The 16895-nt window shown below is 38.5% G+C and overlaps 1 protein-coding gene across 1 annotated transcript in view; it reads right to left on the bottom strand.

Annotated features, from left to right (window-relative positions):
- CTNNA3 (catenin alpha 3) overlaps nucleotides 1-16895 on the bottom strand; it is a gene marked incomplete at its 3' end in the record, with an annotated part of 425372 nt that overhangs the window by 384076 nt on the left and 24401 nt on the right. Inside the window, exon 5 of the mRNA XM_082286514.1 lies at nucleotides 14823-14942. Coding sequence (XP_082142640.1) covers nucleotides 14823-14942 — 120 coding nt within the window. The remainder of the gene's footprint in view (nucleotides 1-14822; nucleotides 14943-16895) is intronic.

Genomic DNA, 16895 nt, shown 5'->3' with positions numbered 1-16895 from the left:
GTACATGACAGGCAGTGTAAGACAAAACAGAAAAGGTACACATTTCTCTGTCTTCAAATTTAGAATTAACAGCATGTGTGTATCACAGAGCATCTGTCTGTCTCTCACAAAAGTAAGTAATTGTAAAAATGTACTCAACAATGTCATTTCACTAAGCCACCACCCATTCTATGGAGTACAAAACTTATGGAAAACAGGTGTGATGACTACTAGAACTGTCCCAAAATCCTGTTCATAAACCACACCTAAAATTTCTGATTTCTTCTTTAGAAACTGTACTGAAAAGAACAGTGAATGATTCTCTGTAGCAGGGAGATTATTGCCATTCATTCTTCGGTTACAATGCAGCAGCCCCATTTGTCTCTTCCTGTCATGACAGCATTGCTCTGAATGGACATGATATGAAAATACAATTTTAAATTTTCTATTACAAAAATAACTTTTCCACTGTGCCACATAAAAATTCCCATCAATGTCTAAATGAATTACAATGTAAAGGTAAAACTTGTCAATTAAAAAACTTCTCCAAGTCTCTACCCACCATCTACAGAAGGATTTCATACTGAAGGTGGCAGAAATTTTGTCTTATGACAACTCCATTACTTTCACAAGGTATTCATTAGTGCAGGGTGAATAGATCTACAACTACCTAGCTGTAAGTTCTACAGTTCTTTCAAACTATACTAATCTACTCTATATTCAAAAAACCTATGGGTTAGACATACTGGAAAATAATTCATCTTCTAAGACAATTACAAAACAATTGTTAAGTAAGATTAAAGCCTTTTCCACTCAAAACAACCATATGCTGGACTGACAACTGATTCTACCAAACTACTGAATTTTAAGTCATTTGGTCTGCCACTGCTGCAAGTTACAAAAACAAAGCAGTGTACAGGGTTATAAAAAAAGTTTCTTCATGTGTAACGAAATACAAAAAACAGCTTTATGATACTGCCTTTAACAAGCCCTGAACCATAAACACATACACCATTTTATTTAGGGAACAGAATTTATAAAGTCTATGTACTGCACTTTATTTAAATGTATCTTGCACAGGAGAGACGTGCAATAAGACAGAGTCAAGGTCTGCACAGCACTGCATGGTAGCAGAACGAGACAACAGGCATAAATCAAAAAAGAAAGGTACAGGTTAGATAAAAGCAAAACCTTTTTCCCTGGAAGGACACCCCAGCAGTGGAGCAGGTTTCCCAGAGAGACTGAACAGTCTCATCCTCAGAAAATTTCAAGACATGCCTGGATAAAGCCCTGAGTAACCTCATCTGACCCCCGAGCTGATCCAAGCTGAGCAGGAGGTTGTACCAGGACCCTCACCAGGTCCCTTCAAAATGAAATTATTCCATAATTCTGTAATTACAAAGAGAAAGCAGAGGAACTGATAGTCATAAATAAACCTTTGTGACATTTTTGTGACATATAAAATAATATTGCAGCAAAATTATTATGCAAGGGTATAAAGTCTTTATATGAAGGTCCATAAACCATTCTTATAGTATGCATAAACACAGTAAACTTTGTATGCATGGTAAAAAGTCTAATTTAAAACTTTTGTAAGATTTAACTAGTTATATATTATTAGCACTACTTTTTTCGAAAAAAAGAGGATTAAGTATTACAATTACGTACATCTTGCTATACATAGGCAACTATGCATTTTATTATTTAAGTAATGGACATGCTTCAGCTTTTAACTTTGATTTTCTACCTAAATAAATTTTGCAGGTGCCAGAAAATTTTACAGAACAATTCCCACCAGTGCTAGCACTGCCTCTAGTGAACTCACATTAACAATCTCAAAGAAAGCTGTAATTCAAACTAGATTCTTTGACTAGTAGCACTTTTCATTTTGCTCCCTATGTCCATCATTCTAGTTTAACTACCAGAACAGTAAACATGCTGCAATAACCTGAAACCCTGTTTAAATTAAGGCTAACCTCAATTCACCTAGACCCACCAGAAGAGGGGTATTTTGTTGCGGGATTTTCGTGTTTTGGATTTTTTGTTTTTATTTTGTTTTTGTTTTATTAAGTGGTGCGAGATGTGCCTTAGTGTTTTTATATCTGACTACACAAAACATAGGGCAGTTCTATCCCCGAGGCAGCTTTTTGAGAGCACACAGTCATGTTCACACATACATATTTCCTACATCTGTCAAACTCTGTATCAGAAAAGACTGGAAACAACAACATCTTGGCAGAGCACTTCACCTTCACAGGATACATGCACAATGCAATATCCATAAAGGAAAAAAAAAAAAAAGAAAACAACCTATATGGATCAGACTAAATGTATATTTAGTAAAGCATCCTTGAAGGATGGAATACATCTTAAAGGCCCAACAAGAAAGACACAAACATTTTAGCAGGGCCTGTTGCAGTAAAACAACAGGTAATGGCTTTAAACTAGAAGAGGGTAGATGGGTAGATTTAAGAGTAGATAGAAGGACGAAATTTTGTACAAAGAAAGTGAAACACCCAGCACAGGTTGCCCAGAGAGGCAGCAGATAGCAATCCCTAGAAACATTCATGGTAAGGTTGGCTGGGGCTCTGAGCAACCTGATGTAGCTGAAGATGTCCCTGCTCACTGCAGGGGAGTTGGACTAGATGTCCTTTAAAGGTCCCTTTCAACCGAAAGCCTTCTGTGATTCCATGATCATACCTCTCACATGTGAACAGGAGCACGCCAGTCACAGCTGCCTCCAAGAGTATTGATGAATGCACCAGGGTCAGGGTTTTCTGCTTGGGGTTTTAGAGTATTTGCTACTGTAGAACTGGGGGAATCAGTGATCCAGGCTGGAGGAACAGGTGTGTGAGCAGCAGCCCGGCAGGTCACTCTACAGTGGCACCTATGGCACACTTGCTCACCAGGAGCCACACACACTGCACAGCTTTGTGGGTGATCGGTATCCTCAGCTCTGCTTCCTCTGGGGATCCTGCTTCCCACAGGGAGGGGTACCAGCACTCCGTGAAAAGGTGACAGCTCCCTGCAGAAATGCTTGAAAGTGCCATCTCTAACATCATTTTCTAGAATTTCATTCCGAGTAACACCCCTTCCAAGACTCCTGTAAGATAGGTTAAGGTTTATCTCTACTTACAAGGACAAGGACTTTAAGAGCTGTTTTACTGACAATACTACAAAGCAGTGAAGAAATGAGCTACTAAAGGCAGTGAATGAAGGATACAGAGAGAATTTAATGAAGTTATTTTGAATTATCTTAAAATGCTTCTCTTCTGCATCTTCTTTGGAGGACTTCAATATTGTTCACATCTTTTTTAACATTATTACTGTCTATATTTTCAGAATTGTTTTCTTTTCTCCCTCCCTTGATAACTGCTTTAATTTTGTAACTATGTCAGAAGCATCTGTCATTTCTCCCCTAAACTATGAAAGACACTTAGAAAGGGAGCACATTGCCCTTCTGGACTATCCTTACTACTGACAATAAGTGGTGGAAAAAGATTAGGCAAGATTCATGCAGTATGCAGGCACAGGTACACACACTTCTTTCAATTCATCTTCATTTGTTCTAACCTTTTCAAGATTCTTAACAGCTTCTCAGCTAGCTCTTCGCAATTCTAATGAATCATTTTCCAAAGCAAATAAAAACCTTCCCATTTCATTTTCAGTAAGTCAAGAAAGTGGCCAAAGCCAGGATCAAGAGTTCTTTAGTTCAATTTGTGTTCTCATTAACTCCCTTCCCTGACTACCCAGGTTCAACTGTCTTCACACCACAGCAGGGAATAAACCCACCCTTCTATGATGAAATGCAGTTCACTTTTCCCACAGGCACTCCCACTGAGTTCACTGGGGAGAGGCTCAAGTGTAGCAGGACACTTGGCTGTCATTTTCCTTGGGTTTAAAAAATAAAACCTACCTGTAAATTTGGGGGGGCCAGGAAATAGAGAAGTAATATTACTCCTTATATTGCCTCTGTACCTAGCCTCTCTAATCCTCTCTATCTATTAATTCAGCAATAAAATATCATCAGCATCTCCAAGGTTTTGGTCTGCAGTCAAATTTTAGTTCCAGGGAATTCAGCTCTCCATTTAGGTTCAGATCCTTGACATACAAAGTACCACTCTAAAAATGTTGGCTTTTAGTGAAAATGCCACTTTTGCCAGGAATTTTACCCAGAGACCTGGCAGTTCTGTTATTTGTCTACAAACTAATAATCAGTAAGTAACTTTATTGTAAGGCTTTATTTCAGATCCTGAAATAATTTATAGACCTCTACTAACCTAGAAGAAGAGGAGAAATGCAGCAGTATTTTCTTAAGATGCTCAAGCAAAGACTAACTTAACATTAACTGACTCATCTGAACAAATGAATAAAGTTATAGTACTTCTCTCTAGAGTCTATATAATACCTGTATCAGTCAGTAAAGAAATTCAATCTATCACTCAAAATGTAAACTAACTTTATTGACATGATCATGCCCCAAAAGTCGTGCCTCATACTTTCCCTCTGTCACTTCCTGCAATGGTTTGTGAGTACATGAACAGCTCAGGGAAAGCAACCAGTGTTGCTGAGCACAGCAAGGCACTGGGCTGAGAACAGCCAGGCTCCTGCACACAAGACATTCAGCAGCAGGTTTGCTTACTTCCAGAAGAGACTGGAGAATACCAGTCACCACCACCAGCAAACATGGCTACGGCACTCATTTATAACTCTACCATTGTGAAAGTTCATTCAAGCCTGTAAGATCACTAAAGCTCATGTGCAGAGAATGCACTGTGGATGCAGCTGAACAGTGAAATGGCTGTTGGTAAACAGGACTGCTTTCTCTTTCTCACTCTATGTTCAGGATTAGCATTTCCTCAATACAGCAGCACACAGAAAGATCTGGAAGACAGGAAAAAGGTTCTGCCTCCTCTCAGCTTTTTACAAGGTTTTTCAGTTCTTGATCAGAAATCACATACTAAAACTGAATCCTGAATATGCCTCAAACCCCTGATTTCTCCAAGATTTTAGCTCCTATTCAATCAGCACTTGCAACAGCCACTTTATTCTAAAATCTTTCCAGAACTGACTGTGCCTGAACTTCCTGTTCTAAGCTAGATTTAGTAGTGATTGCACTCTAGTACAATCTGAAGTACTTTCCCAATAATAGTAACTTTTCATATATTCAGTCTGTACTCACAGCACATTACTAGACTATGTCAGGCTCATGTAAGGCCAACCCGTGCTCTGCTAACCAGACCCCCTGAATCCCTACCAGCAATTCTTCCAGGCCTCATTCCCCATTTCTGGGCCATGTTCCCCATGCAAATTAAATGTATTTTTTTACTACAATAACTCTGCACTTCAGACACATCTTCTGCAGAAACTGCACAGACACATCCTTCCCAGACCCAAAAGAGGGGATCATCACTGGGAGATCGTAGCCTCCAGCTCTCTTTACCCAAAAAGATATATGACTGTACTCTGTGACCATGAGGTCTCTTAACCTTCTCCACCTTAGTGAATCCAGTGCCGAATTTCATAACTGCAGATAACATAAGGTGATAAATGCTTTTTTTTTTTTTTTTTTTTTTTTTGCAACCATTTGTGATCTACCTAAAATAAACTACTTGTCCTGTGGTACAGTTTGTACTTCGCTCTCCCACAAACCAAAGAGGATCATCTTTCCTCCAGTGTTAACCAACCAAGTTACAGCTAAAATGAATTTAACTGTTGTTTCATATGTAAATCTTGACTGAAGATTTTATTACATACTATCTCTTGTTCTTACAAAGTCAGATCCATGGTTAAATTAATGCAGAAAAATCCCAAACATTCTTACTCAAGGAAATAAACCTAAATTTAAATCGGACATAGGAAAGCTTTCACTGTCCCACCGCCAACAGAATTTATTGTTATTAGCTATAAAAGCACTGTTACAAGTCTCAAAATCTTACCTACAAAGAAAGTTTTGTTCCATGATGACCATCTATAGAGGCACAATTTCACTAAATCACATGAAGGCAAACTTCAAGACAGATCAGCTGAGTAATAGCCACTGATAGCTGAAAAGTAACTAGCTATAGCACTCTCAAATCCTGAAACACATACAATACAGACTCATTCTAAAAAAAGCTAGATAGCAAATAAAGGAAAATATTAGAGCCTGGTAACCCCCATCAAGCAAGGCCAAGGTCTAACTGTGCTCTCTCAAGAGCCAATGATGACAGGCCTATATATCACAGGCAATCAGATGTATTTTGGCTGGGCTGTGACAACAACCTGGAATTCTAGGGGGATGGAAAGGAGAAAGTCAAAGTTGAGAAGGCCAAAATTAGGCTGGGGCAATGCCTTCTGTCATAACCCATCCCCTGCCCTCCTTCCTGCATGCACAATGTCCCTGTGACCTGTCTGTCCACACATGCACATGCTCCAACTCTTCCTGGTGATCCTTCAGACTCCACATAAAAACCTCCCTGACAGCACAGTGTTTGTGTGTGGACGGACAGGAAAACAGGAGACAGCATCTGTGGGGATGGGATTGTTACGTTTGCTTGAAACTAATGTGGTAAGGATCTTTCTGTGAGCAAAATGAAAGAGTCAATACCTTTAGAACGCACCAATAGAAGTGAGGTGTGGATGACAGATGACAAAAGCTTGGAATAAAGGAGACAAAGTAAGCAAAAATTGATGCAGAGTGACTGGATAAGAAATTTAAGTGCTAAATGACTGGAGTGAGCTTTAGAGGGAAACTGCACATGGGATTATACAAATGCAAAATACAGAAAGTGACTTGATGCAGAATGTACTGGGGCAGGGGTAGGGATGTGTGCAGGAAAGACAACACAAAAAGATGTACTAAATGCCCAACTTGACAAGGTCACTGAGACTACAAAGTAGAATATTGTTTTGGCTTCCAGACAACACTAACACAATTTGTCAGGGTATACAACAGTGATTTCTCTCCTTAGGTTTTTGTTTCAGCCCTGTGTAGCATTGTTTCAGCTTAGCCAAAACAGCTGGAATCCAAAGGCTGAATGATTATCAGGGGTCAGAACCCTCATAAACAGAGCAAACAAGTTCTTCCTTCAAAACAAGGTTGTGAGCCAGGAAAGAGCTGAGAAGCTCCCCTGGTACATAATCCTAACTGGTTACAGAACTTGAGTTTCACAGGAGACACAGAGATCCCCACCTCTACCTCCTAACCTGCTACCACTTGAGGAAAAAAAAAAAACACAACTACATCCTGCATTAACTTAAGGCGTGCAAGAAATTCAAGTTTTCCATTTCGTAATATCAATGTTCTATTTAGTAAAGCACTGAAGTAGGGCCAAGTGCTTAGGGACACACTAACTACACCATAAGCTCAGCCTTCAGAAAAAGACAGCAAGACACAACTGCTCCTGGCAGAGTCTGCTTTGGCTGTTGCCTGCTAAGAGCTACTGGAACAGCATTCCTGCAGGATTTGTTCATCATTCCCATGCATTATGTTCTCAAACCATTTTCCCTTCACAGCTCAGTCATTTTGCAAGGCTTTGCATTTCATCTAATCTGATTTTTATGAAGCGCCAAAGCAGAGAAACATTTTATATGAGAATTTATTTTTCTGTGAGAAGCTGGTGTATGTCTGTCAGGCTGGGATCAATACAATATAACATACTCCTCAGATAACTCTTTCACAAACTACTATTACTGTCATTTTCACCAGGACATAACATCATTCATTAGCCACCCTTTAGTAATCAGAGTTCTGCATTCCAAACTGTTATTGCATTATTTCAGCATCTAAATAGCAGTTTTTTCTCATACTAAGAAAAAAAAAAGCACAGAAAATAACCCAAACCCCCAAACAAAAAAAAAACCTCTGACCACAAACAAAAACAGTAGCTCAGACTATAAGCTATATACTGTCTCTGAGCCTGTAAAAATATGTCAGTTGTCCTCAGACTGAACTTTTTACCTAGTCTGACATAAATCTGTCACAGCCTGACAAAAGGAACTTCAAATATCCACAGAACCTTACCGGCAAGTGCTTATACACCTATAAATCTTTAACTTTTGGATGGAGGCATTTAGTGATGTCTTCCGGTAGATCTGGTACTAAGAGTACTTGCTCAAGGTCACACAAGAAAGCTGTGAGAAAGCCAATTTGAAAATGTTTACAAGACATTTATATACATATCTCCCTCTTCTCTTTGTTTTCCTTTATGACTCAGTAAAGAAATTTTTTATAGTCACCACTCCCTCCTGCTCCAAGCCATTTAACTTTAAAAAAAGAAAGAACAGAATGTCAAATCAAAATAGCACACACATCATTTTTATAGTGTTCAACAGAGGAAGCATCCTCTCTAAATTTAGCTTTTTCTGTAGAATATGCAGATATGTTACTTCCCAGAAAATTAGGAAATGTATTTTCTACTTCAATTATGGCTAAGAATCATATATCAATTTACTCGGTGATGATTTCAACCAATAAAAACATACAAAGTTGTAGATCTAAGAGATGGACAAAGAACTTGGCACAGTCTTTGAAAATAATGTTCCTTAATTATTTCCAGAGATATAAAGTCAGCACTTACACCTCATCCAAACATAAATATTGCTTTTCCTGCACAACTATGAAAGTGTTATGTTTTATAAGATTTATAGGATTTGATTTTAACAAAGGAGGAGGAACTATGTGAAGTTCTGAAAGCCACTGCAGTTTAATGATGGCAGAGGAGCGGCATGACAAAAACCTGCCCAGTAAACAGGATTGTGTTTCATATGGCAGTGGGTTGAATGAACTCATCCTGTGATGACAGAGCACTCAGGGATTGATGACAAAGCTACTGAACACCCTTGCTCCCAATGATCCAGTGTTCAAGAATGGAGATCTGCATGACAATGGGAGACTGAAAGGAAGCAAACTTGACTAGTCCTTTCTCAAAGACAGAAACCAAGCAATTAGTTTAGTCAGCTACACTTAGGTTCCTGAGGAAAAACAATTACAGCAAATAATGAAGGACACTGTTTTATTCATCTAGAAATAAATCCAGGAATGAGTAATAGCCACCATGGGTTTGTCCAGATCAAGGCTTGCCAAATCAGTCTGGGTTTGGAGTTATAGGATTATTAGCAAATACCTCATAATATGACTAGATTATGACGGTCTCGTGTGACTTCAACATAAATGGGGGGGAAAAAGATGAAATTTCTCTGGAATCAATGGAAATTTCTTCAGAACAGTTACCAATGATTCTCTGCAACTACAGAAATGCACTGAATCATTTTCTGCAGCAGTCTGTTTCGGTTGTCTCACTATGGACCATAACTTTGATAAGAAAAGAGAAAAGGATTTCCTGAGGGGGAGGGAGGACAAGGAACCATTAATTCACTGTAGGGCAGGATTTGAACTCAAAGTGATGTTCATAAAGAGGTGTGCTGCTCTCAGATAGGATACAGTAAGGATGAGCACAAGTCATCACATGTAGGCAGGAACAGTCAGCTGCACAATGCATGACTCGAAACAGGCAGCACTTCACAGGAAGTGAAAAGGCTCACCTCACTCCTGCTGTATAAAACTGCAGTTTTGGTTTTTTCCTTGAGACACGGCTGCCTAACAGAATACTGCAATTGTCATGTTATCAGTTATCACTGCTTCATTAAGAACCATTCTCCTTAGACTCTGACCCCATTTTCAATCCCCAAATTCTGGCTTTTTCCCACATTACAATAAACATATCATCTGAAGTATAATTCTACTTCATTAAGAGGAAAAAATAAATTGGTTTCTAGTCTACCGAAAGAATAGAGTTCTAATCTTAGGCACTACTTCCCACTGAAATAAACCACCCAACACATCAAATTTCATAGAGGAGGCATACATGGTACCATAGCAAATTTTCATGTACAAAATCAGTGATGTTTCCAAGTCTCCCATGGAATGCACTCAAAATTCTCTACAGCTTTTAAAGTCATGCCTTTTTAACATTACTTACTTCATTGTCTCTGTAATTTAATTCCTAGCTGAAGATCTCATTTCCTTCCCACTGTTACACTCAATTTTGTATTGTTTGTTTTTTGTTACATTACCTGGGGACTTCTTGGTTGAACTTAAAGCATCATCCATCCTTGGCTCCCAAGACATTTCAGCTACATTTATCAGAGACAAGACTAGACTGGAATCTTTTATCCAAACTGAAGACATTTTGGGCACAGCCAAACCAATTCAGTTTCATAGAAACAGCAACAGTTGGAACTTTGGAAAGATGAGAGGAGGCATGACTTTTTCCCTCAGAGATTTAGCATCCATGCACAGACAGAACAATTGCACACATGGAGATACAAATTAAAATCATTCAAGCCTGGCACTGACAGACACACAAATCCAGCTGAACAACCAAGCTGTTAAAATGTTGATGGGGGATTTGAAAGTCTTCCCCCTACCACTCTGAAGACATTAAAAAATTACAAGCACGGGGAATACAAGCACTTTCAGATGCGCAGGAAAAAGGAAAACCTCTCCACCCATTAAGCAAGCCATAGAGATACACAGGACAGACAGAAGCAATGACCAGATGACAGAGCTATAATCATGGAATAACTAAAGCAACTCAGGTGGCTCAGAACAGAATTCTCATAATTTTTCACTCTCTTAGCTACCGAGACTAATTTGTTGTTGGCTTTTTTAAAAAATGAATGCATAAATCAACTATTTTAATTACACAACAACATGATAGATGTTGTTCCTACGTCAAGGGGAGATAAGCAGCTAGAATACTGGAAATATAACCTGTAGTCTCATTTTATAATTAATACTGTGTGACTACATATTAAAGGAGAAAACAAAAGAAGGCATTTTCAGAAAACTAACAGGAATCAAATGCCTATATGTTCTTAAAATGACTTTGGAGTAAAGTACTAGGCTTCTTTGAAAATTCCTAAACAAGATCTCAACACATTCAACCTGAAAATCTGTAAGATTAGACAGTGGTAGAGTGGTAAATACAAAAGTGAACAAATTCACCCATTTATTAATCCAGGATGGCAATTCAAAGGAAGTAATTCTGCCTTTACCCTCAAACACAGCCAAATGTACGGTCATTTTTAAGTCTGGAGGGAAAAAAGTGAAATCTCATTCAAATTCATTCAATAGTACAAGCCATAAAAATATCCTTAATTCCTGCCCTTTGATTTGCATTTCAGTTCTTTCCCCTTTTTTCAAAAGGCATGGATAATGGACAGAAAGACTACAAGGAGTGATGAATGTATTGCACCTCTTAACTAAGCCATCTCAGTATTTAATTGTCAAAAACATTCATTTTCTGGTTTGAACTTGTCTGACTCCCATCCATTGGATATTGCCATATTTCTGTGTACTAGAATAAAGATTTAGTTAAATACCTCTGTTTCTGACATTTCTAAGCCATAACCTTTTCCAGATAACTTAAGGAGCTCAGTCACATAGCTTTCCTATCATCATGCTTGTTTTCTTGACAATAAATAATTCACCCTGAACTCCCTCCAATTTTCTGCACACTTTTAAAGGGTTTGCCACAAAATAAACCTGCCAGTAGATAAGTGATAATGTCTTTTGAAAACTTGACTCCAGTTGCTGAAGTGGAGCACTTTGGTGAACAAATCTCATACTGTGCTGGCTTTGGCTGGGGTACAGTTAATTTTCTACACACCAGTATGGGCTGTGCTTTGGAGTTGTGCTGGAATCGGTGTTGGTAACACGGGATGTTTTGGTTACTGCTGAGCAAAGCTTACACAGAGCCGAGGCCTCTTCTGGCCCTCACCCCACCAGCGAGGGGTTGTGCCAAGGGATATCCCAGAGCATGTGGGGCCATGCTCAGCACACAAAGCTCAGGGAAGAAGGAAGGGACATTCAGACAGATGCTGTTTGTCTTCCCATGTCACTGTCACATGTGAGGGGCCCTGCTCTCCTGGGGATGGATGAACATCTGCCCAGCCATGGCAAGTGGGGAATTAATTCCTTGTGCTGCTTTCCTTGTGTGCTTGGCTTTTGCTTTATCTGTTAAAATAACTTCATAATCCCATAAGTTTTCTCACTTTCACTCTTCTGATTCTCTCCTCCCAACATGAACAATCAAAGGCGAAGAAAAAAGTGCATTTAATCCATTTTAACAAAAAGAAATACCATTTGACTGAAGAAGCAAGTCATCACTCAAAATTAAAACTTTCAAAATGCAAATTTGACCTGTATGAACATGAAGCCATCTGCAGCACTGATAACAGGGGACTGCACAAAACAACAGGGAATGGCTCTGCTCCATCTACTGGAAGCACTATCTCCCATGAGCTAAATAAATTACTGTGTGCCCCATAAATATCTTTGATACAGTCCTTAACTCCTTTACTTCCCAACACAACTTTTTACAACATTTCTAAATACCACAATCATCAGAAAGAAATCCTAAGAAAAATTTTTTTAATGAAATAACCAAAATGATTTCCCATAGATTCAGTCCTTTAACACACAATTTTCTTGAGGGCATATGATCAACATCAAACAAACAAACCTGAAATTAGAATACTTTACAACGGGATACTGCTTTTGTGTGTGTGCACATACTAAAGTGCTGGTGTCAACTGAAAGATTACCACATTCATGGAGGCTTCTAGTCAAAAACTGAATGTTTTAGGATTACAGTTAGCACTGCTGCAGGCATCCTAAAGGCACTGTTAGCGCTAAGAACAGCGGCAACACCGGCAATTTTTCAGTTTGACAGGTGCTAAATACCACTGAACTTCATTATAAGTCCATTTTTATTGTAGCTATTGCCCAGCACTCCTTAAATGACCTCACTGCAAGATAATTACAATAAATGGCCTTAAACCAGTGCCATTCCAGCTGAACAATATATGGACAACTTGCCTTCAATATGGACAAAGACACACGTAAGAGAAAAGGAAGCATGCACCTACTACAGTATCCCAACAGCAGTGCTGGGATCTATCACTGAGGCCCATCTTATCCCCAAGTCCTTTAACATTTTTTCCTCTCATTTCCCCTGAAAATACTCATATTGAAAAGGTGTTAATATTTAGGTTGATACAAACCAATGTAATGTTTATTTAGCTTTTAATGGAAACATTGCATGAAGTCACAGAGCAAGAGAACAAGTTTTAGTACTCATTGTGGCATGTAGCTATTCTTTTTGGTGAAATTTCAGAGATGAGACAGTATCAAGGAAATTAAAAGCTTGTTTTAAATCAAAGGAATTGCCAGACTATCTCCTGGACAAGAAAGAAAATCTACATTTCTCAGACACAGGTAGCTCCTGGCAGGCTTCAAAATGGCAGCCTGGCTATAAACTGATATTCTCAACCCAAAGGAATTTCTCTAATGGATGCAGCCCAACCATCACCCCAAACAAATCTGCCACTTGTATACTCCTACCACTCACTGAAGTTTGGTCTATATTTATTAATCAATCGTGGGACATTTTGAACATCCTTTAAAAAGCACAGTTTTGATTTCCCATCTGTCCTGTAAACTTTACCACCGAAGAAGTACATTGCTGTATTGCACTTCATGGCTCATGTCTGAAGAAAAAGGACAGAAGCAAATAAATATCTTTCTTTCAAAAGCAACATGCCTTGCTTTCAGCACATAAACCACCTATTTTAGCATGAATGCATTCACATTCATATGATACACAAACGTTTGTCTCCAAACAGATGCAGTAACTCAGCATTTTGCCAGTGGGACTATGAATACACCCTTAACCTAAGACAAGTAAGTGTCGATTTTTATCAGTTAAATGTGCACACTCCACAAACATGTCACAAACTCACAACAGCTTCAGTCCCAAACCAGGTCCGTGGTTTATTTTTGCGTAACTTTGGTAATTAAACCAATTCTCAATCTTTTCACAGAAAGATCACTTTCTTTTTAAAGCAGGGCAAAATTCAAAGCATCTTCTACACTGCATACATATATGCATGCACTTTTCAAATCCCTCACTGCAGATTCTCCAGCAAGTTCTATTGAAACGAAAATCTTGGTATCAACAAGCAAGTAAAATACTCCTCACCATAACCACATAACTACTGCTCAGGTAAGCAATGCAAATTACCTAAAACACAAGTAATCTAATCAATTAACTGATATAAACAGCTGCAAGTGATCTGCCCCAAGCACATGAATTGTTTGACAACACTGACACCAAGTGACAGAATTCAGGAAAACACAAATCACAAGGACCCCCACATCGAAATGTTACAGCATTTTACTTGCCCTCATGCTCTGGAAGAAGCAAAGCCTTATTTTATCAAGAGAAAAAAATCAGTGAATACCCATAATGAAAGATTACATTTTCACATAAGTTATGTATAAGTGACAGAATATCCAACATTAAACACATGTTAACAATTCAATTTAACCTTGATCTTGCAAGCACAAGTCAAAGACTATGTACACTTCAAAGTTTTATGCAAACTAACCACATAAATTCATTTCTAAAGAAGAAAAAAATAGTGGTTTTCATGCACAGTAAGTATTGGATTCCATTAACTTATGGGAATTTGGTTCATTTTTCAAGTAAAGGAATGCAGATAGTACTTCTATACACTTCCATTTAAAAAATTATGTGTTAATGCAACGTTTAATAGTTTGGTACGTCTCACTTACTTGTTTTGCCTGTGCTCCTCTCTGCTGAGAAATCAAAACCGAGGCAGTCCAGCATCATATGCATTAAATAGACTTGGCCCCTCTCCTGCTGCCTTACCTGACACTGTACAGAGCAGAAAACCCAACTAACAGCACAATAACTCCATCAAACACAGCAGTTTTACCACCCACCATGTCTATGCCCAACACGCTGTCTTCTTACAAGCTTCCATGGTCTTACCTGCTGACGTTTGTACGCCAAATAATCAAGATTTTCCAGATCTTTTCGAAACTTTTGGTAGGCTTTCTGTAGATCAGATTTACTGGATACATTTCTTAAAAATTCAAATGTTCTTTGAAACTGTGAGTCAAAAAAACAAAACCAACAAAAAATTATCATTCATACAGTTGCTGTGTTTCAATCTGTATTACTATTCTTTTCTACTAAATGCTAAGGCTATTGAGCTGTGTCACTCTAACCTTTCACATATTCCTACAGCTTTGTTTTGAAACCAATCACGGAATTCAAAGCATTGTACGTATGCCTTCCTCAATTAAATGAAGTCCTCTAACTTCATAGGTCAGACAAAACACAAGCAATCAATCTCTAAAGCTGAGTTCTTTTTCTATGCCAAGTTCCAGGAAGTAATATATACACATAGATTTAAATACTCTCTTTTCAACTAAGAAAAGTGTATGCAATTTTATACAGGCCATGAACTCATTCTTTCAAATGTAACAGCAGAACTTGGAAATCACAGGGTGCATCTTATCAAGTTAATTTACTTAACAGTAATTTAAGACTGGATAATCACCTTAGGCAATGTGCTCACATTCTGCATGAAAACTGTGACAACTCCAATTATACCTCACTATAGACCTTACTTTTAAATTTAAAACTTCTTTCATGCATACACTATTATTAAAAGTAGGACTGGTATTTTTCAGAGATGCACAATGCCAGCCCAGCTGTAGGAACTGTAACAGAAAGGTTAAGAGAAGTGAAAGAGGAATAAGAAAGGTGTGAGAAGAGAATGGGAGGTCCAGCTTCCTTGCAACTTTCAGGAGATCACAAGCTTTCTCCTTTGACTTCCTCTGTTTTCCCAGCTGTAAATATTCTTCTTCACCTCCTGAGCACGTGACAGCTGCAAAGCTGTAGGTAGAGTTCAGTAATACTTTATCACTGTGATTACTGTCAGAAGCAAGTCTATAAACATGTATTTACACTGATACAATCAGGAAGAACTACATGCTTGTAAATCCTTCTGAAATATTGACTTAGCCTACTACAGTTACAGGCCCTGTAGATGAAGTACCTACTTTAAGCTCACATGTGGTACCTATGTCCAGGGAATGAGGCAAAGGACTGCTTTCCAGTCAGTTCTGGAAAACCAAGCACTTCAGTAGTAACTATAGCATACATTTCTCTATACCTCTGCTTAAACTACAACCACTGAATTGGAAAAATGAACCACAAGAGTAGAAGGAAAAAAAAAAAAAAAACCCAAAGCCAAACCTTCACTCCTTTTCCGTCTCTCTTCAAGAAGCTGACAAGATAACTGACAGCCAATGCTGACCATGGATGTGGAGTACTCCAGAGCCCCCCATTCCTGAGCATTTGACTGAGCTCAAGCCCAAGCTGTACCTGATGCTGAACAGCCCCCAGGTATTTCTTGTTGGGGATAATAAGCAACTGCAGTGGATTTCCACTGACAATTTACAACAACTTGCCTAGAACCTTCAGGCAAGTTAGTACTTCTTGTTTGCCACTCTGCAGCCTTTATTTCAGTCTCACTGCTCTCATAATCAAAAGGCAAGTTAAGGCAGTGTTTATATCTATCTGTAATTTATCTTCCTCTACCTCATTCAGCACCACTAGAGGTTAACTGGAGACTTTCTAGTTGCATTTGAAACACTTGCTACCAAAAAATAAAATAAAACTTTCTCACCCAAAGTATATGTTCCTGAATTCTGTACCAACACGGCTGACAGGACACATATGCTAATACTCTGTATTCTTTTCTGTTTGACTTCATAATCTTCCATTTTTTGTATGATTTGGTGTTTTCAGATTTTATCTCTGCTCCAGAGTTGATCTCAAAGCCTTGCATTTGCAATGTTTGCTTTCATCAATTCCTACTCCTAGCAAACCCCTTAGCTGGAAGCAACTTGAGTACAACATTGGCAAACGAGACCTGAGTTCAGTTTAAGGTGACCAAAAGCATGCCATAGTGCTTGCTTTTTTTCAAGAGTGTAAGAAACTACTCGTAATGTCTCTGTCAAGTTCATCATACACCTTCTGCTTCAAACCATG

This window comes from Coloeus monedula (genome assembly GCF_965178545.1).
Source record: "Coloeus monedula genome assembly, chromosome: 8".
Classification (NCBI taxonomy): Eukaryota; Metazoa; Chordata; class Aves; order Passeriformes; family Corvidae; genus Coloeus; species Coloeus monedula.
Note: the sequence above shows the minus strand (reverse complement) of the source record. Positions and strands in the feature narration are given on the sequence as shown.